This window comes from Mytilus trossulus, chromosome 4, assembly GCF_036588685.1.
Source record: "Mytilus trossulus isolate FHL-02 chromosome 4, PNRI_Mtr1.1.1.hap1, whole genome shotgun sequence".
NCBI classification, from domain to species: Eukaryota; Metazoa; Mollusca; class Bivalvia; order Mytilida; family Mytilidae; genus Mytilus; species Mytilus trossulus.
The window spans coordinates 88,764,311-88,786,351 of NC_086376.1; the positions used below are offsets into that span (position 1 = coordinate 88,764,311).

The 22,041-nt window shown below is 31.8% G+C and overlaps 3 protein-coding genes across 3 annotated transcripts in view; 2 read left to right on the plus strand and 1 right to left on the minus strand.

Moving 5' to 3' along the window:
- The first annotated feature begins 278 nt into the window (after positions 1–278).
- Positions 279–22,041, plus strand: part of LOC134714279 (protogenin-like) — a 44,648-nt gene continuing 22,885 nt past the window's right edge. Inside the window, exon 1 of the mRNA XM_063575515.1 lies at positions 279–452. Within this exon, the coding sequence (XP_063431585.1) occupies positions 380–452 (73 nt within the window). The 5' untranslated portion in view covers positions 279–379. The remainder of the gene's footprint in view (positions 453–22,041) is intronic.
- LOC134716244 (uncharacterized) lies at positions 9,370–11,465 on the plus strand. The gene is made up of 3 exons (XM_063579120.1): positions 9,370–9,619; positions 9,978–10,060; positions 10,260–11,465. Exons 1-3 carry the CDS (start codon positions 9,448–9,450, stop codon positions 11,463–11,465), a joined length of 1,461 nt encoding a protein of 486 aa, XP_063435190.1. The 5' UTR covers positions 9,370–9,447.
- On the minus strand, positions 11,526–13,871 carry LOC134714354 (uncharacterized). The gene is made up of 3 exons (XM_063575593.1): positions 13,689–13,871; positions 12,830–13,095; positions 11,526–12,588 (listed from the first exon to the last, which is right to left on the minus strand). The coding sequence occupies exons 1-3, from the start codon at positions 13,869–13,871 to the stop codon at positions 11,526–11,528; spliced, it is 1,512 nt and encodes a 503-aa protein (XP_063431663.1).

Below are 22,041 nucleotides of genomic sequence, written 5' to 3' on the forward strand. Positions count from 1 at the left end.
ACCTATCTTGTATGCAGAAAATGTGTTAAATTTGTTTTTATATAAATATATACATTGCAACCTAAAAAAGAATAATAACTCCTTGATTTTTATTTTTAACAACTGTGCTCGTTTTCATCCGTCCAACAACTTTTTTTCAAATGAAAATATCAATTATTGCTTTTTTTTCATAGTATTTAATAGACAAATCCAAGAGCTTTAAATCAATCAATAGTTTTTCCTTGTATATAACAGAACTTCGATGTTCCTAGCATCAGTATGTTACAAATATAGTAATGAATAGCGGCTGTGATGCCTTTTACGCATGTTTGTTTAACTGCTTTTCAATCCATGCATCTTCTTTTGGAGCGAAATTTAATTCAATGGATTTAACAAAGACATGGAAATTAGTGCATTTATTCACAAACTTTACAAACACCTGGGATTGATCTGTCTGTTAGTTGTTTTAAAAGGTAGGATCCTTTTGATTTTAAATTAGTTACCAAATTTCATTAGAGGTCCATAAACTTGGCTAAAACTAAAAAGTTCTAAGATTTGTAAATCCAGAGTTTTTTTTCTTTTTATCGATTTTGCAACTTCATCCCCTTTTATTTAATTGATGAAACTTTACTTACTTGATTTTTTGGCATTATGGCTTAATAATAATGATTCTATGTAACATTTATTTTAGAATTCCTTCGACTGTCATATACTTGAAAATATTGAAATAGTAATTTCTCGCTTTAATTGTTTTACATTGTCTTATCGGGGCCTTTTATAGCTGACTATATGCGGTATGGGCTTTGCTCATTGTTGAAGGCCGTACGGTGACCTATAATTGTTAATGTTTGTGTCATTTTGGTCTTTTGTGGATAGATGTCTCATTGGCAATCATACCACATCTTCTTTTTTATGTACTATTTCATTCCCGTTAGTATCTTGTAGTCGTGTAAATTTTTCTACTATAATAGCTAAACGCCAGCTTACTTTATCGATAAAGTTTTGTTTTTAAAAGTAAATGAACTATATTTTTTTTCAAATGTGCGTTATAATAATTATGATTCGATATTTTTTTATTTTATATAATTTGGGTTAGAAAACAGCGCTCAGTCGCATTAAATATTAATATTGTCAAGGCACATGCTGTTTTAGTTAGTTGTCTTTCCATGACACATTCTGGTTTTACTTGGATAAATAGAGCCCTCAACGTATTCAGTATTTCGTTTTCATGGAAGTGTACGGTTTATCCTCGGGAAAGGATTGGAATTTGTCAACTTTATAAACTTGTCTTTATAGAAGTGCTTTCCACTAAGAAAGCACTGTAGGAGTACATTTGAAGTTGTTATTAATAGTTTTATATTCATGTAACAGTGGAAACACTCCTTCACATGATAATTAGGATTAAACATGTATGCTTTTTTTTTAAACTTTTGAATAGTTTAAAGAAAGTTACTGTATACATACACATTGGATTGAAAAAGAAGAAACGTTTTATTGGCGGAAACTGTCGTGGTCTTGTAAATAAAATATGTAAGATGATCTTTTATGAGACAGAATTCAACACAATTAAAGCAAACATGTCGTCTTTGTTGACTGACATGTGTCTTAGAATTTGCTTCGCGTCCAGTAGTTAACAATAAATATAATACACTCAATAAACCAAAGGTCTATATCGTTTTCTATTATAGAATTATTTTTTTGTTAAGAAAAATGCATGATTGCAACCTTCTCGATCAAGTCACTTTCTGTTACATGTACCTAATTTATAATTATTGTATGTACACATTTTCTCGTACCCGCCGCATTTTTAATAGACTCCGATTAAGGTCAGAAATTTTAGTACTGAATTAAAACCGAGATGACATGCTTGGTAAAGGTTTCAAGAAAACTAGTCAGCTAAGAATACCTTAAAGAGCAGTTTGAAGATCTAGATTGCATGGTAATTGCTTAACGTCCGGTGGTAAATTATAGTTCAAGTAGTTGCCGCACGATGTGGAATTTGAGTCCCTCTGATGCAGTTCTGTTATTAAAGTGAGAGGGTTAGCGCTATAGAACCAGGTTTAATCCACCATTTTCTACATTTGAAAATGCCTGTACCAAGTCAGGAATATGACAGTTCTTGTCCATTCGTTTTTGATGCGTTTTGATTTTGCCATGTGATTATGGACTTTCCAAATTGATTTTCCTCTGAGTTCAGTATTTTTGTGATTTTACTTTTTCCATTTTGATATGTTCTTTTGAATTAAACTTATGTCCTCACGACCAGCAATGTCCACTGGCGAATGTGAAGCAGGTCACCACATTTTATTTTATCATAGTAGCTTACAATTTAGGAAGTATGGAAAAGAAACTGCTTTGATTTTGCTTTCAATGAACTTTGCTTTTATTCTCCGTTTCCGTGTATGACCTACAATTTTGCGACCAAATATTTCATTTACTATTTTAAATATCCCATATGTATCAATGTTTCAGTGATAACTAAATAATTGATTTAACTTGTTAAAATATATATAAAGAGATACGAATGTTTGCCTTATCTGTAGATGAGCATTTATATTTCAATGAAGATAAATTTCATTTATGAAATTCTATTCGCATGTCTGATATTTTGTACCTTTTTTAAATCTATCTAATATAATATCTTAGAATCATCCGCCTATCGTTCGTACTATATAGCCTACGTACTCATACCACATCTTATATTTAGTTTAGTAACACAAAATCTGGTCTCAACAATATGTTATTGAATGATATAAATAGTGCAGTAAAATCATACAATATAAACAAAACGTTCACAGAAACTTGCAGCATTGTTTATTTTAATACGTCTCCAAACATAATGGTATTCACGATTACGAATTCTACATACCTCAAGCATGCTCTGTCCATTGGATATAGGAAAACAAAAATGAGTTTCATTATATTGGGGAAAAAAGGGGGAATAACTTATTGAAATAATTTGAGTTCTTGGTCTTAAAGATAAGATTTCTTTTTAGAGATAATATGAACCAAAGTGTCTGTCTTCGTCATTGTGATTAAAGCCCTTTGAGTGAAGAACGGGGAATACATATATCCTTGACAATGTCATTTCCTAAAACGAAAAACAACAGAGGACCCCATATTTACCGGTAATCATTACAAAAATGTACCATAAGTTAATAAGTTAAATTACTCGGGCATTGATTATTATTCTTCAGGTGCTTCGTAATAATCAAAACTATAGTAATCAATTAAAATTACTTTACTTTTATTACAAAACACAATATTATTTTCTTTACCTCACAATTATCGAGAGCATTACTATTAGTAAAATCATTTAGATATTAACCGGTCGTTTAACAAGTGAAGATTGGATGATATTTCAAAGACATTTTCTCTGCATAAAGTGATTGTAAACATATTCTTTTATACGCTTCAATAGTATTTCTCTGGTGATTGACATTTAAATACAGGGGCGTTTATACTATTCTACCCTTTATAATATATTGCATTACGCATGGACAGATTATATAATTTACTCAAAGGATTTTAGAAATCTTAACGCCTCTTTGTACAGTTTTGGGATTTATCAATTTGCGAAGCTGAAGCTTAAGGTGATTTAGCCTATACTAAGAATGACTTCCACTGGATATAATGTTTCTATAAGTTCTAATCCGTCAATTGTAGCTGAAGCATTAAATCAGATTTCGTGTATTTTTACGAGGGAGTCATCTATATCGGACTATGACGTGATAACATATAAAACGCATTTGCTTATTGATATCTTTTTAAAAAAAAACTGTATTAGAGCTCAGGATATTTCATTATTAGAGATGGTATACTTTTGTCAACTGACACTAACTGCAATTTTATTTACGATTTTCCACCTTAGAAAAGTTGTTTTTACAATTTTGTTTTATAAAGGAATTTTTAAAATATTCTTTCTAAAAATTAGATTTCCTCACTAAATTATACTTTGTATTCGTTAGTATTGCGTCTTTAAAAAAGTAATTTTATATTTTATTCTTTTTTTCTTTGCCTGATTAGTTAGCCAATGGAGATGACCACTCCAAACCGTTATTCTTTTAAATTAGATTAATTTGTCTGCATCTAAAATTATAGTATTTTTGATTGTTTACGTCATTTCTAAAAACTGTCTAAATCTGGTATTGAATTCCAATTAGTTACAGATAAAACACAGTGTGTCTGTAGTCGTTACGATCATACAACCATATTTTACGTTTGAATGCCTTTTGACAGGCTTTGAAAGAGTTGAAAGTCTGTTAAAAAAACGTCATATATCAAGTGACAAGGCAACATACTACAACGGATTGGTATAACCATCGGTCTCGAAGGAAAATTCAAATAGCTCATACATTGTACCACAACATGTACAATATATATTACTGATCATGAAAGGTTAGACAAATTATACTGTTCAGTAGGACAACTTATACCAGCAAGTTCAAATTGACCATGCCAATAAAAATAAATGTAGATTAAATGTTAGCTGCAAAAGTCCTCGAAATGCAGTTTTAGTTCAAGTCCACATATTCCAGGATCTAGGATTCTAGGTCTTAATTATATTGCATTAAGCGAATATTTAAGGATTTCAGCAAGTCAATATAGCAACTCACAGTGACTCCTTTGTTACGAAATAAAATCTGTTGACGGGAAAATATAGTTGAAAATGAAGAACCACTGTGACAAAATTGAAAATGTGTTTGTCTTTATACAACACAATTTAAAAAAAAATAACAATTGCGAAAAAGATAGTGTATGTTTGCTTGATTTTGCAACAAATGTTAAAAAAAAAACCTGAACAGATAAACATGCAACAGTTGTGTGCAACATGCGTTGGGTTTGCGTAATATTTCCGACTTGAATGAAATCACAGTAAAGTTAATAATTTGAATAACTGTACAAAACCCACTGAGTTTGCTGATTGCTCTTATCTGCGATGGTTGGTCGAAATACAGCAAATATTGTGCAACAATGAAGACAATTTAGAAGTACATTAAACGCGGAAGAACTATAGGGACTTCCTAACCCGACTAATCCAGTCGTTATACTCCGACTCACTATAGATCGCTAAAACTCGAGAGAACACTGACTGATAGAGGGTGCTGAATCATTCTAGTTAGGGACTTCCTGGTACATATAAACCAAAAAATTAAAACTTAAAGGTTACGGTAACTGATGTAAACAAACATAGCAACTTCTAATGCAGGGTAATTCCAAATCAAACAGTTTTGATGATCAAATGTCAGAAGACTATACTTGTTTGTTATATTATATCAAACTTAATCATTTGTTCAGTAGTATTTGCTCTTTTTTCTTATCGAATAAACATGATGAACAAATGGATGCAAGTCTAAGCATAATGTGAACTTTGCAAAAAATCATATGGCCTATGTTAATAAACTATATAGTTCATAAAAAATTAAATACCCGTTGCTGATAGTAAAAAATAGGATTTTTATTCAAAGAAACTCCATTTGTTCATTTTTATATTTTGTTCATGTTATACTAAATCGACTTAAAGTACTACTGACGCTATATACGAACAATAAATATGAATAATATTATTACTGTAACATTTATAAATGCAATGGAATAAATAAAACAGACAAATAAGTCTACCTCTGTCACAAACGCGTCTGACATATAACTTTTAATCTTGGTATCTATGATGGTATTTTCCACAGCGATGGTGAAACATGATGTATTCATAGAGATATTTAACATGCATAGAATTGTCTTTCGTAAATAGTAAATAGAAAAGTAGTAAATAAACTCATCATAGATACCGAGACTAAATTTTGTATATACGCCAGACGCGCGTTTCGTCTACAAAAGACTCATCAGTGACGCTCGAATCAAAAAATAAAATAAAATGCCAAATAAAGTACAAAGTTGAAGAGCATTAAGGACCGAAATTCCTAAAAGTTTTACCAAATACAGTTAAGGTAATCTATGCCTGAGGTAGAAAGCCTTAGTATTTCAAAAATTCTAAATTTTGTAAAACAGTTAGTTTATAGATATAACCATATCAATGATAATTCATGTCAGCAGAAAAGTGCTGACTACTGGGCTGGTGATACCCTCGGGGAAATCAATCTCCACCAGCAGTAGCATCGACCCAGTGGTAGTGAATAAACTCATCATAGATACCAGGACTAAATTTTGTGATACACCAGACGCGCGTTTCGTTTACTAAAGACTCATCAGTGACGCTCGAATAAAAAAAAAGTTAAAAATGCTAATTTGACGAAATAATGCAAGTCTAATAGGTCAAATGACAATTCTTGTTATGAACTTTGTGTGTTCCGTTATAATAAGTCGCCAGTAATTCGCTACTAGCAATTCTGATGATTTTTTTAGCGCTCGGCACAGACATAGAGTTTTAGCACTATTGAACAAAAACACTCAATTAGATTTTATCCTTTTAACACCTGACTGTTTCTGTATTGTTTCCCGCACTGTAATAGTCAGGCAATCATACAATACTTTAATGGAAGCTTAATTGATAACTTCAGGAGACTGTACACCAGACCAATTTTGTATTATTACCCTCATCTGTGAAACATCTTTACTGCAGGCTATACTTTGTTTGTAGTTTGTGATTACAATTAATCAATTTTAAAGGAATCAAAAGATGATTAATGACAGTGATAACCGAAATGTTCCAAGAATGCAAATTTGAATTGAACGAAGACATTTATGGGTATAAAAAGGTTGTGATGTCTTACATAATTCGGCGCAGAAGAAACATGTATAGACTCCCACACATTTCATTGATTTTACTTCCGGGTGAAATGCAATTAAAGAGATAAACTTAATGTTCTAAGTCTGCAATGTTGAACGGGAGGAGGACATTAATGTGTATAAGATAGATTGTGATGTTTTTAATTATTTGCACAGAAGAAACATGCATAGACTCCCACAAATGTTTTAATTATTTTTACTTCCAGGTTAAATTCAATTTAATCTCATTTTGGAATAAAGAAAGTTAACATAAAGCAAGAGTTTGTGTTGCATGATGGACAAATAAGTGATTGTTAGTTCCTTTTTGTGTGATATCTAGATTGGAACCGTCTGAATGATACAAAAACAATAGAATGATACTATAGCTTATTAGTATGTAAAAAGATAAATATACGTATACATGTACAATCAAAATATGTCCTTTTTCAGATGACAGGACCGTGAGTGTTTTTCAGATAACCAGACTAAGTTGTCTCATTGGCACTCATACCACACCTTCCTATAACTATTCAAATATAAACGTGCGTAATTTCAATGCCATCGTTATTTTGTTAAAATCAAAAATAAAATTAAAAACAAATCACAAATTTGCGTGTGAATGGATATAGTTTCAAGGTTGTTTGATTTTTGTATTAGTCTTTAATGACGAGGTTCTTAAGAAGTTCAATTAAGAGAATAAAACAACTTTAACACGTAAATGATTTGCAGGATGTTTGTTACTGATTGTCAAAATAACAACATTTTCATAAATAATTCGTAAAAGAAACAGTTTATCATACTAGATGGCATGGCATTTTTTTTCTGTGCATCTAATGTGTATTTTATGCCCCAAATGTTTATCTCTAGCAAACATCATTTAAAATGCTCATAGGAAATTTAGGCAAATGTTTGATTTCTTATCATTATTAAACCAATCTATTCACACGCATTTGTTTTACTATTTCCATCTGAAATGTTTTGGTTAAAGATTTACTGTATTCTGCTATTTGGTCGGGTTGTTGTCTCTTTGACACGTTTCTATTTTCATTTACAGCCTTTGGGAGAGAAACAACAGCTGGTCCTGAGCTGTAGGTTAACTATACATATATAGACATTTCAATTGTCTAACATTTTGGTTTCGCGGAATTATTTGTATCTAGATATGGCATGTCCCTAGATAGTTATATCTGTAATTATTATCATAGAATTGTAAACAGATTTTATTGTCTTTTTATTATCGAGAAAAAGGGTAGTAAAACTGTACTCGAAACTAAAACAAGTTGTTTCACTACGAATCTGTTAAGAGTTCAACTTATATTTATACTTTGTACATATATTCTTAATTTTTGTTAAATGATATGTGACAATTCCTGAGAATTTTTGCATTCTAAAGTTGCTATAATTGAAAACACTCATCTATATCATTTGCCATAAGAGCCTATCTACCAATTAAAATGCAGTGAGGTTTGCAATGTTGAATTTTAGACCACCAAACGAGTTATATCAATTTAAATGAAAACTTTTTAGACCTATGAGGAAATGGTGACACTGGTGATAATACTGTCAATAACAACATAAACGGTACAGTTGTTTAATTTTATTTTTTATCTACTACGGATGTGAATTTCAATAATAAATGTCTCATCAGTAAATTAAAATGATCGAGGCCAAATAATTTGAAAATCCGAAAACTATTTAAAAAAACTGAAGAACTTACAAACCTAACTGGACATAAATTATAACCAAAAACGGACAAGAAATCAGATCTAACCATGAGGAAGATATATTCCTTGATAAAAAAAAAAGTATTCATGATGCAGCAAATTTTGATAACACAGCACATATACGTGTTTTTGCTCTTACAAAATATTAGAAATTATTATAAATTAAGGAATGTATCTCCCTCATGCAAAGCTCTGATTTCATTCACGGATTTGGCTATACTTTTTTGACCTTTTGGATTATAGCCCTCCATCTTTTATATAAGCTTTGGATTTCAAATATTTTTGCCACGAGCATCACTGAAGAGACATGAATTGTCGAAATGCGCATCTTCAAGAAAATTGGTACCGTTAATTTTATTATACCGGTACCAAAGTAATGGCTAGTTGGCTGATGAAACACTCCAGGAGTAACAATTCACCAGCAGAAGCATCGACCTAGTGGTATAGTAATGACATTGACGGTTCCAATTTGTCTGCTCAAGATGCGAGTTTCGGCAATAAATTTCGTATCAATGAATTATTTAACTGACTTTTAGACTATTCTTACTAAACGTAATATCGTCTCTTATTAAAAATGCAATACTGTTTGATAATGTTCACAAAATTGATGATACATAAAATACGGAACTTGTTTTTATATTCATGTTTTTCTGTTGGTTACAGTACTTTTTTCTTGAATTATTGAACGACCTACTCGTTACACTTTCTACGTAAGTTTAAATCTAATTAATTCGCACTTATGGCCTAAAAATGTCGTTTTTTCCCGAACTTTGAATATGTAATTGAACAAGAAAATTGATTTCGCCCGTTAAACAAAGTTAAAGGTACCGGTGTTGATCAATAAAGTATTCAGTGCATACAATTTATTCCCCAATTGTTCTTTTGGGACTCTAATGCAAATCATTGTTCAATTTTTCATGGAAGCATCAACATCTATAGACCGTTCTTAATAAGATTGTAATGAATATTCATATAAATTCGAAATCGAGGCTAAGCTAGGCAATTATTTGTAAACAATATGGCAGCATCAACAACAAACGGTACCTCATCAAAAGATCTTTCACATTTACCAGATATATCATTTGCTTTTGTGGAAGAATTTATAAGAAAACACAGCCAGAGTTCAGGAAAAGAACAAATGACAAAAGGATTCAAATACTACAGCGAGGAATACGTACATTCTGTGTCAGGTAAGGTCACTTGTTATGTTTGTTTACGAGGTGCACGTGAGAAATATTGTCTTTACACAAACCATTATTTTACCAGCAATTTATAACTTTTGACCATTATTTGTGCAGTAGAAATCATTATTCATATTCTTATTGTTTTAGTCTGCAGACTGCTGATTTATTTAGATAATTAACTCCGTATCTTAATCTGATAATCACGTATAAATCAGCTGAATAAGTGAAGGGTAGCAATCATGCATGAATCCTCTTTGACAGAAAGTATATTATTATAAGTAACAGATAATTAAACTTGTTTACATAGTTTTATATGTTAAATTTTATAGGTGTTTAGTATAAAAAAGATGTATTTTTTTTACAGTGCATCCTGATGATACTGGGTGTTTGGTCAAAGGAAAATGTTTTAGATCTCAAAGAAAAAACGAGTCTCCACATGATGTCAAGGTAGGCATACATTTTATTTCACTTGTTGTACTAAACATAGAATATAAATATTAACTTTATATCCTCCTAAAAAAATATTTTGCAAATAAACAATTTCATACAATAATAAAGAACTTTACATATTAATCAATACATGCATATGAATATAATAAAATTATTAACAAAATATTAAACTAATACATCTCAAATTCTTTCACAGATCATGCTAAATGGAGGGCAGATTGAATATTCATTCTGTACATGTACAATTGGACAAAGTGGTTACTGTGGACATGTGTCAGCCCTTCTTTACCAACTTGCACACTACAAATCCCTGAAAATGAAGTTAATTCCAACAGATATTGCTAAAACATCTTTACCACAGACGTGGCATGTTCCACGAGGCCAGAAATTACATGGTGAAAAGGCTGATAACATCGTTGTGCAGGGTTATGACCGTGAGGATCCCCAACGAGCTACAAAGGGAATAAAGTCTACCCTATATAATCCTATTCCTGGGAACGAAGCTATCAATGTCAATGACTTATTGGGCCAGGTTAAAGATATGGACATTTTGTTTGACACTGTGGTGACAGAACACAGGACAGAACTAGTTCAAACTGAATTTGGTAAATTCCCTAAAGGAAGCATTCTCAGTTATCAACAAAAAATGGCAAGTGACTACCTCCTCAACTTAATGGATAATAATTCATTTCCAGAATTACCATTGAAAAATGTCATGATTAACAATTTTGAAACTGTTCTCATGAAAGACCAGTTAAAAAAGTATGACTCCTTGAAGGTTACACTGCTGGAAAGTAAAGAGATTGAGGAAGGAACACGTCTTCAATCGAATGATCCTAAATGGCATAAAATTAGACGTGATCGTATCACAGCATCACATGCAGGAGAAATAGCCAAGAGAAGAGCTGATGGGGCTAAACTTGCTGAACGCTTGCGGTCAACTAGACATGTTCAGACAGCAGCTATGAAACGTGGCATAGAATGTGAGGTTACTGCAGCACAAGCCTATAGCAAGGTGATGAATGACAATGTAAACTTGTATCCATGTGGTGTGATTGTAAATCCTTGGTGTCACTGGCTTGCAGCTACCCCAGACAGAAAAGTATATGCACCTGATAGAAATCAACCACATGGTTTGTTGGAAATAAAGTGTCCAAACACTGACCAATTATCAAGCGTCAAATGTCTTCATTTAATCGACGGGGAGCTAAAATTGAAAAAAAATGATAACTATCATTATCAAATACAAATGCAAATGGCCGTGACAGGATTAGACTGGTGTGACTTTTTTGTTTGGCTTGAAAATGATTCACATTTGGAAACAGTTTATTTTGATAGTGAATTTTGGGAAGCTACAAAAGACAAACTTGATTTGTTTTTCAACACTTATTTTTTGAACTAAATTATGTCAATGTATGCATGTATAAATGAAACACTATGCCAACTTTTAATTAGTGATGATTTAGTTTTTTTGCTTAATTAATGGTCTTCTGAACAGAGTCAATAGATTAGCAACAGTCCATAACTGATTCACAGATCCAGCTAATGAAAGTGGGACTGTATACTGTAAAAGTCTATATTCTTTAGCCCGCTTTATATGCCGCTCAACATGTATTCTTAAGGATGCAATTTTTTGATTGTCCTCAATTTGTGACGGTGTAAACTGTCCATCACTGCAAAGGAAGTGTGGCGTAGCTATTGACACACCTGTATCTTTAAGTAATTTATTTAAAATAAACCCTTTATCCGCCATTATTTGGTCTCCTGGTTCTAATAAGTCAATAAGTCCACTATGCTTCGTAATTTCTATGTCGGACATACATCCAGAATATAATGCAGAAATGAAAGTGATAGCACCATGTGGCGATATTCCGACCAGTCCTTTCCAGGTGTTGTGACTTTTGTATGATGAAAAAGTTTTTGACGCCAAGGCTAAAGAAGAAGGTCTTTCTGTAAAAATTTCGGTACAGTCTATTATCACACGCGTGTTAGGGTACAGAAGTTTGAAGTCCTGTGGCATATGCTCCATTATTTTACCCCTACTAGGCCAGATATTAATGCCACCCAATATGAAATATAAATAATTTGTCCAAGTTATTATTTTTCTGCTTACTGTTGATGCATGAATGTTAAATCTTACTGACAAGTCCTCAGTCAGAAAACCACACCTTAACCTACATAAAAACATAAACAGTTCATCAATAGGATCCATTGACTTTGGACGTCCTCTATTGCTGGGTTCCTCAGAAGACTTATAATACACAGTTTTCATTCTTGTTGCAGTAGGCTTGATAGCAGAATAGAAAATTAAAAATAAATCAAAAGTTGGAAATCCAGTATAAAACTCTATCATTTCATGGTCGTAAGAAAATCTTGTTACTCCGAACCGTTCCATTTGTAATTTCTGGTTTAAACTTGCGAGCTCATAGGTCTTGTCTTTAAGTTCAGAGTCCTTTTGCTGTACCACATGTTCCAGTTTCTCAATTTTCTCCAGACAGTCAGCATGAATGTTAGAATCACAACTCCTGTCAATATAAAATAAATGTATTAAGTAATGGTATAATCTCCTTAACATTAAAAAGGGGAAGTAGTTTTAAAGAACACTGTGTTTCCTTTTGATTTTATAAAATATTTTTATGTTTTCTTTTCAATTATTTTGAAAATAATTATATACATAAAAAAAACATGCAAGTTTAGTTTAAATTCGGGTTTGTACATTTAATATTTTTTTATTTTGAATTAATACATTCTGATAACTAAACTTACATGTCATTTTCATGATCAACACTTTGTGAATTGTGAACTTCACAGACACTATCCTCTACAACCATTTCATCTTCATCTTCACGATCGTCAACTTTCATCTTTTTGAAAAGGGACTGTCTTGATATGGGGGCCTTTCTGCTGCTTTCATTTAATTTCCAATTAAAGACAGATGGAACAGCTTCTGGTTTGAGACATTTTCTGTTAGGAGTCCAGCGGTAATCTTCCTTCTTGAAATGTTTGGAACATACCACTGTATTTCCTCCAATCTGAAAACAAATACAAATTAATAGGTTTCGTTCTTGTATTTATATAACATTGTTCTTAAGTTATCATATTTATAATGTAGACCAGTAACATATTTATGAAAAAAATAAGAAGTTTATTCTTTTTATTATTAAATAAAAGTATTTGCAATTTACAAATGTGTTTATAGGTAAATTATAATTTTAAAAGAATGTTGAGAATGAAATTGTCGGTGTTGTTTACGAATACATCACATTATTTTCATTCTCTATGACCATGACGACAGACGTGTTTGAAGTTCAAAATGCATATTATATTTATAACTGTCTCATACACACAGTGATAAAAACAACATGGGATAAATTAATTACACATATCTACAGATATGCGGATGAAGGAAAATCGCTATCAACATGTGGTAACAGTTTGACATGTAACACTTAAACAGATGTTTTACGGCTAAAATAAAAGTATTGTTAAAGAAAAATATTGTTGAACATAATCTTATAGTCTGTCTGAAATTAATTATTGAAAATTGGGACAGGTATTACATAGAAAACAACATTATCGGCTTCTATGAAAAGTGTAAACAAATGCACGTGTTTCTAGTATTTACCTTGAAAAATTCACCTTCATCTCTACGGATTGCAACAATCCACTGTTTTCTTGTTAGCATTTTCTTTTCTGATGGTATATGATGAAAACTCAACTCTTTATTAGTTCTGGCATTGCCATTACAAAATGGCACACAACAGTATTCATCTCTTTGTTTACTTGTTGATGCTGCTGGAGAAGCCATTATTGATAATACCGGTGCCTAGCTTAGCCTCATTTTCGAAAATTGAACTCTGGGTCAATGCATACATGAATAACTTTTAAGAACCGTCTATAATAGATACGAAATCTGCACTATCTCTGGGACATCGGAAAACGATACATCATAAATGTTCTTTTATTGTGATTAAACGTTCGGTTTTTACTATAAATAGATCAATAATTAATAGAGTTAGCATGTAAATCAAAGCTTAAGTCAACGAAAAGTCATTTTGACAGTTATTTGTTATTTTTATAAAGATTTTTCCTTTTTTACACCTACCTTCTGAGGACGAGTTGTGCTTACCAACAAGTGACAGAACTTGTTACAGATTATAAATAATTCACATTCATATGCATGACAGTATTATGATATAAAGTAAAAAAAATCAGGACGTATAATATAATTGTGGACAGGAAGTTTTTATGAACCAATGAAAGTCCAGGTTCGTGTTACTCAGACTCTCAAATTAGTATTTTCTGTGTGTTCGGTTTGTTGTTCGTCGATTTTCTTTCTAGCCAGTTTGTCTCTGTTTTTTCTTTGGGTTGCAAGTTTTTAATGTGTAATTGTGTTTTTATTCTGTTGTTTTTAACGAAAGATAGTAACAATATTGTTGTGAATAAATCTGCAAAAATTTAGCTTGAACTTTGTGAATGCGAGTCTTTGATCAGCTGGATCTCAATTGTCTGTTTAAAATCGTTTGACCTTTACTTTAGAACAAAATCATAAAAAAATCGTTTTTTTATGTAATGAGGATAAACAACAAACGGAAAAAAACGTCATAAGTAAACTTTATGTATCCAATTACTTGACTATTTGCAATTAGTTACAGACATCACATACAAATCGGGTTTATAACTCTGTGGTTATGTACATTTTGCATGGAAGTGGACAATTAAGAACTCCAAATATGATCGTATGTGTCAATAAACTATGCCATAGATGGACGTTTATCTTATTTTGCTTTAATCGAAATAGTCCTCGTAATTATAAAAGACCTATTCAAGTTGATTATCTCTACTAAGGAATAACATCTTCTGATTCCGTTAATGTAGTTTGTCACTATCCTGTCAACATAAAAGCCAGCTAGGACTAGATAATAACATTTAGAGTACTTGAGTATAAAACAAGTTGATGGTGCAATAAGAAAGGAACTAAAAGGTAGAGAATATCGAACTCACCGGAGTTAGTGGGAAATCAAGAATTGAAAATTGAATTTTGTGTTCCTACTGTGTGAAGTTATTAGTCATGCGTCTCTTTATTTTTGTATCAAGACCCTTTCAAGTATAAGGAAAGCATCCAGATAGTTTATTTAAAAGTAATTTCAGTATAAAAAAAGAGTTCTATGAAAGCTACAACATCTAGTCAATTGGAGGATTTGTTTGAGAAAAAAATGTAAAATCGAATAATTATTACTCATAAACAATTATAGCAAAAGAAAGTATGAAATATGAAATAGAAATTATTCTTGAGTAATATTTTGAAATTTATGATTAATAGGCAAACTCGTATCGATTCATGTAAAATAAACTGTTGCAATTATTTCATACTAGAACACACCCGCGAAATCGCGGGCATATACAGCTTGTAAACTGTTGTAGGATGATTTTTTGTAAAAGATATTTTGACTGGAGAATTTCATATAAGGTATCAAAAAGCCCTCCGTTATGTGTTTCCTTTCTGTTAAATTCGATTATTTTTTTGTGTTTTTGGCCTTATGCCACAATTATTCTTCCTCTTTGGTACAATGCATTTTTTGATAAAAGTCAAATTAAATTAAAAATTTGCACCGCTTCAATCATGAAACAAATGAAACTGCTTACATACCATTATTATTAGATAATAAAATGTGCTTGTAGAACAATTCATCAGTGCTTTTCCATTTGAAAGTCCTATTAGGATTTTAATCTCGTATAAATGACTAACGCTCATTTGAGGGATGGTCTGAGGGGCCCTGATTCTGAAATCCCGGGCTTAAAAACATGAAATCCCGAGATGCGTATTTTAACGAAATTCATATCCCGACGTCCCGAAATAAAAAAAAAATATTCCCGCATCCCGTAAAAATCAGTTCCGAAATCCCGAGCTTAAAAGCACCAGATCCCGACGTTCCTAATAAGTCTTGCCTCCCGCTAATCTCTACCCTACTTCCATTTTGATCAAATCACTACTTTCACTTTCAACAATAAATTTGTATGCCCCATTCCTCCGTTCGTTTGTAAGTCCGTCCTTCTGTCCGGCTTCAGGTTAAAGTTTTTACTTTCAACAATAAATTTTCATGCCCCATTTATGGGAATTATATTTTCTAGTTTGTTCTTCCGTCCGTCTGTCCCGCTTCAGGTTAAAGTTTTTGTCGAGGTAGTTTTTGATGAAGTTGAAGTTCAATCAAATCGAAACTTAGTAAATATGTTCTCTATGATATGATCTTTCTAATTTTAATGCCAAATTAGATTTTACCCCATTTCACGGTCAAAACATAGCAAATGATAGTGCCGATCGGATGTGGCATCTGTTAACTATGGACACGTTCTTGTTTTTCATAGGGCCTGTGTCGTTAAATCTTAAACAAAACATGATAATTTAGGCTATGTCTGTGTCATTATTTACGTGACGATAAGTGAATGAAAAAAATGAATGTGTTTATTTTCACACCAGCCTCACACCGGCTGGTTCGTTGCCTACACTTGGGACAACATATAACGATTCAGTCAATGTGAAAATGGCTTGCATGAATCTTAAATAAAACATGATAATATAGGCTATGCATGTGTCGTTATTTACGTGACGATAAGTGAATTACACAAATGATTTGTTTATTTTCACCCGGCCTGGATTGTTGTTTACACTTGGGACAATATTCTTATAAAACTATTCAGTCAATGAATCTTAAATAAAACATGATAATATAGGGTATGTAAGGGAGCTACCATTTGATTTTTAGTGGGGGGGGGGGGGGGGGGGGGGGCAGGACAGGAGTTTTGAGTAAAAAAAAAGGCAGGATGAGACACTTGCTTTTGAGTAAAAAAAAAGGCAGGATGAGACACTTGCAAAAAAAAAAGTCAGGACGATAATTTAGGTAAAAAAAGTCAGGATAAACTAAAAAAAAGAAGGCAGGACCGAACAGAGTGAAAAATAAAAAGGCAGGACAGAGATTACAGCTTAAGAAAAAATGCAGGACAAAATTTTTCATCCTAGTACCCCCCCCCCCCCCCCCCCCCCCCCCATAAAAATCAAATGGTAGCTCCCTAATGTCAATTTACAAAACTTCTGGGAAAATAAACGGAAGAGGAAGTTGTCTATGAATAAAAGCCGGGGTGATGACGGACACATATCCGGACTTCTTTTTTTCCGTTTTTCTCCCAAAATAACCGAAACTGAATAATCATAAGAATGGATGACAAATGCGACTATGCATGGTACCTATTGGACATACAGTTACAATGATCAATTTATAGTGGAAGGAGGAGAAGCGACACCCTAAATGAGGTCTTCTCGTTTAATAGTATAGATTATGAAATGGCACACTGGAATACTCCTGAGAAATTTAAACTCAGGTCGTAAAATATGTAGTTAAGAACAATCAAATTAAAATAAATGACTAGAGCCTTTTTATTTAATTTCTTTGTACTAACGATTTATCTTCGAAACATTTTCATATATTTCATTGAAATTGTCCAGAAATTAGTACAATCAAGATATATGCTTTGACGCATGTGTTCTATCAGAGTCAAGTAAATCATTTTCTTTTACATTCTTCAAAAAGAGATTTTTTTTTAAAACTTGATGAACAATTAAGATATGTTGTCGTTAGTATCCAGTAATAGTCGATTTTAAACTAATGTAAAATGGATAATAACTCATAGGTAAAATTGTATAAATCAAAGTAAAGTTGCTGCAATTGATTTACTTTCCGTGATTGTTAAACTTCATTTAAGAAATGAATGCTTCTTTTTGTAAATTTATTGGGGTGTAAAAGCGTTGACCGAAGTACATTGTGTATGAAGCGCGGAAGCGCTTCATTCGAAAAATGTACGCACGGTCAACGCTTTTACAACCCTATAAAGTTACAAAAAGAAGCATTCAATACTTATAATTACATTTTTAGTTAGGATCTTGAAAACACGATTTTTATACAGTTTTATTTAATTTACCTGTGCACTTTATTGTAGGACCTCGTGTCATCATGCATGATAAATTTTATTGTCTAATGCAATTGTTTACGAAATAGCATGTGATATGCAGTTAGCCAATCAGATTAACGTTTTATAAAGAAACTTACACCACATGTAATTATAAAGTAACAATGAAGTTAGTACATTATGAACCACTGACAATTAATAGAATTACCTTTGAAGGTCGTATTTTTCTCAGTGAACTAAATCAAGAAAACAAAACCCGAAATAAAAACAAGCGATTGAAAAGTAGCCTAGTCAATTGAGTTTTTGGCTTTTTACAATAGAATGACATTTGTTTCGAGACTTGGAATAATTCATCAGATAACGCAAGCCGTCCTTAAGGTGGTATGGGTGTCTTCCTCCATCTTGGATTGTAAGAAACAGAGAACCAAAGGTCCATATTTTCTATCAAATTAGCAAAATGTGATTTTCATTTAAAAGAAACAATTTATAAGAATATAACTTACAAATATTAATATTTTTGCAAATGTTGATTAGTTTTGGTGGTTTTAAAAAAATAATCAAATTGGCATTTCAAGGGGAGGTAACTCTGAAACAGTGCATTTTCTGAAGGATTCTACATGAAATTTTTCTATTTTGTATTTTAGCCGGAAAAAATGTACGGTGACCCTATATATTTTCTTTTGATATTCTCAAAGCATTGTCTGAAAGCTATCTTTTCCCCAAGTATTTAACAATTATATCATTTTGTTTAGTTTCTTATCACAAAATTGTGTATTTTCCTGTATAGTCCATACACAATTTGTCATTTTGTCAAGTCCTGTAGCTTGAGAAAATGCACGGTGACCTTTCATTTTTATTATATTTTTCAACATGTATCAATAGATAATAAGTTTTGGCAAAGTATGAACAAATTCTATCATTTTTATTTTAGACTACCATCATGCCCATACTCCGTTTTATAGATAAAGTATTACGTACGATAACAATTACATGAAAATAAAGATTAGTGCATAACTGGGATTAGGTTAGATGAGCATTTGGTTGTCTTTTCGCCTCCAATCTGTTATTTTTCATGTACTTTATTGGCTACACAACATGCTTATGATGATCAAAGTATTTCATATGCATTTTGATTTCTCACGATTTTCATAGAAATATCAAGTTTTTATGTATTTAGTACCTATAATTGAAAGTACATTGAGGAATTACAGGAATAATGAAATTCCTTATTTGCATTATTGAACATACGGTTTATCGACTTTAAATTTGATTTTAGACTTGATCCCGTAAACATGCTGGCCATGATTACTTGATCAAATAGCAATTTTTAAGACGGACAGAGAAGCAGCTACAGCTTATTACCTATCATTAGAAAGCATACAGTTTCTACACAGAATGCAATAAAAACATCAAAAACAAAAGAGATGAAGTATGATTTCCTACGGGACCCCGACTAATTAAGACCAAACGACAAAGATTGAACAGTGACAGGCCACTGTAGGTCCTTTAGCAATGACACAAATCTTATACTATATATTAATCTACAAATGGTCACAGAATGAAAAAGAGGTTTCATGAAAATTCGATAAGTTCTTTTGCATAGTCATGTCAACAGTAATAAAAAAAATAATAATAAAAAAAAAGGATAACAATGTCTAATACGGGATTTTAACTTTTGGTTTAACAACAAAAAGGTGTCTCTGATATAATCATAACGACAACATCAGACAAACTTTACATTCAATTTACAAAACTCAAAGTAGACATAAGTACATAATGACGCCGGTCTACGACAAGCCATACTTATAAACAGTGTCGTATTCAATATCTGATTGTTCTGTTACATTTTGACCTATGCAGCCAAACGAGAAACTGTTATTGTATACCAGAGAATGGAATTTTTCACATGATAAGTAGTCACAAATGTTTCGATAATTATTAAAATGCATGCTATGATACTCTTTTTGTCTTGTAATTTCGATGATTTAACATTTCCTGGTATAACTATAAGGTTTTTATTTTCTTTCATGGTCCCACATAACGAGCCCAAGTTATTTTATCTGTTCATTGTGTTTATTTCTCACGAGTGAAAACTATTTACTTGTTAATAATCACCAAACAGTTTTATCTTTTCTAATATCATCTCAGAAGTCTGATTCAACAAAAAATATTCTCTAGTATGCCATACAAATGTTTGTGCAGAAACATGACGTTTTGTCGTGTTTCCTGGAATCACACAATACCATTACACATATACAGTAATGGTAATGGATTTCATAAATAAAGACAAAATCAAAGTATTACAAAACAACTCTTTTGATGACAACCTGGTGCTGAAAGTTCGACATAAAAGTCAAGGAATATATTCAACACATAATACAAAAGATGAAAGAAAATATTAACACCATACTACAAAGAAGGAAAGGAAGACTCGGATATAAGTATTAAACCGAATCATAAGTAATGAAATCTTTAGCTGATAATATCTACGTACAAGACCATAGTTTCACAGTGCACCAAGTTCTTAAGACTTTAAACATCAAGTGAACATACATGCAGGAAAAGACATTATCAAAGCCATCAAACCGATAAACATAAGCTTGGGAAAATTAAGGTGAATTATGCAGCGTGTTGAAATGAGAAGGGATCAAATTTGTAAGAATAAAAACCACGTCAGGAAATAACTTCTACAAAGGATAAGATAAGATAAAAATACTATTTATTTTCAAAGGAATTTGAGCAACATAAACATGGTGGGAAAACACGTTACTATGTCTGGTTTTTTTTCACACATCATTGTCAATATAATGGCAATTTATGAGACTGTCGTACAAGTGTGAGGTTTAACAAGCTATACAACCAGGTTTAATATATCATTTTATACATAAGACAATACCTGTTCCAAATGAAATGACACTTGTTATCCATTCGTTTGAGCTATCTTTAAATTTTAAATGTTCACTCCTCAGTGACCTGATTATGTTAAGTAAAGAGAGGATTGAACAATCACAAACAAGTTTATCACCGAACATTTGCTTTGTGGTTTTAGGAATTCAAGAGCCTGGAATTAAGTCGTCGTCGTCGGAAACCCATTTAAATCTAAAACTTATATAACTTTGAATACATATTTGAATATTCCAAGTAAATTACTAAATCTTGTATACAATTTGTCGTAAAATGTGATAAAAACTGTATCGTATACCCTTAACAAAGATCAGACCAATCGTTTTCTAATTTCAATTGTACCACATTTTTTAATTTCGGGCATATTTCAGATAAATATACAGTTACGGTTTGTGTTCTTTGATGAAGAACGCATGATGACCTATAATAGACCAATCATAAATCACCTCCCTATTTCTATATTGAATTATGTATTTTGAAAAGGCACATATTAAAAGCCAACAAACGAAAATCCTGGAATATATCCTGTTTATATTAAAGACATTTTATATGCTACATTTGACCATTACCTAATGGTCGTGAAGGTTTGAAATATGCGACAACCATAGTACCAAATGGATTTCAGAATAGATCTCGAAAATATCTTAAATCATATACACAGTAAACAAAATACAGAGTTAATACAAAGTCTGTAGCCTTAAGGTTTTTTTAAACGGAATAACAAATAATTAACCTTTTGGTCAAGAAAATAAATGATCCAATACAGTCAGTAAAAGCTATTTTCATAGGTTGTCCTACTGACTGGTCAAGAACATCAGTTGCATTGAACTTGAAACTTCAGTTCCAGTGTTTAGTGATTTTCACCAAAAACTTGATGAAGAATAGAATATTTTAATATACGGATTTCTGGAAATAATATAGCAAGCAATATTAAGACAGAACCAAAGCAGAAGCAACAATAAACTCATCATAGATACCAGGACTAATTGTTTTATATACGTCAGACGCGCGTTTAGTCTACAAAAGACTCATCAGTGACGATCGAATAAAAAAACAAAAAAAAATGCCAAATAAAGTACGAAATTGAAGAGCATTTAGGACCAAAATTCCTA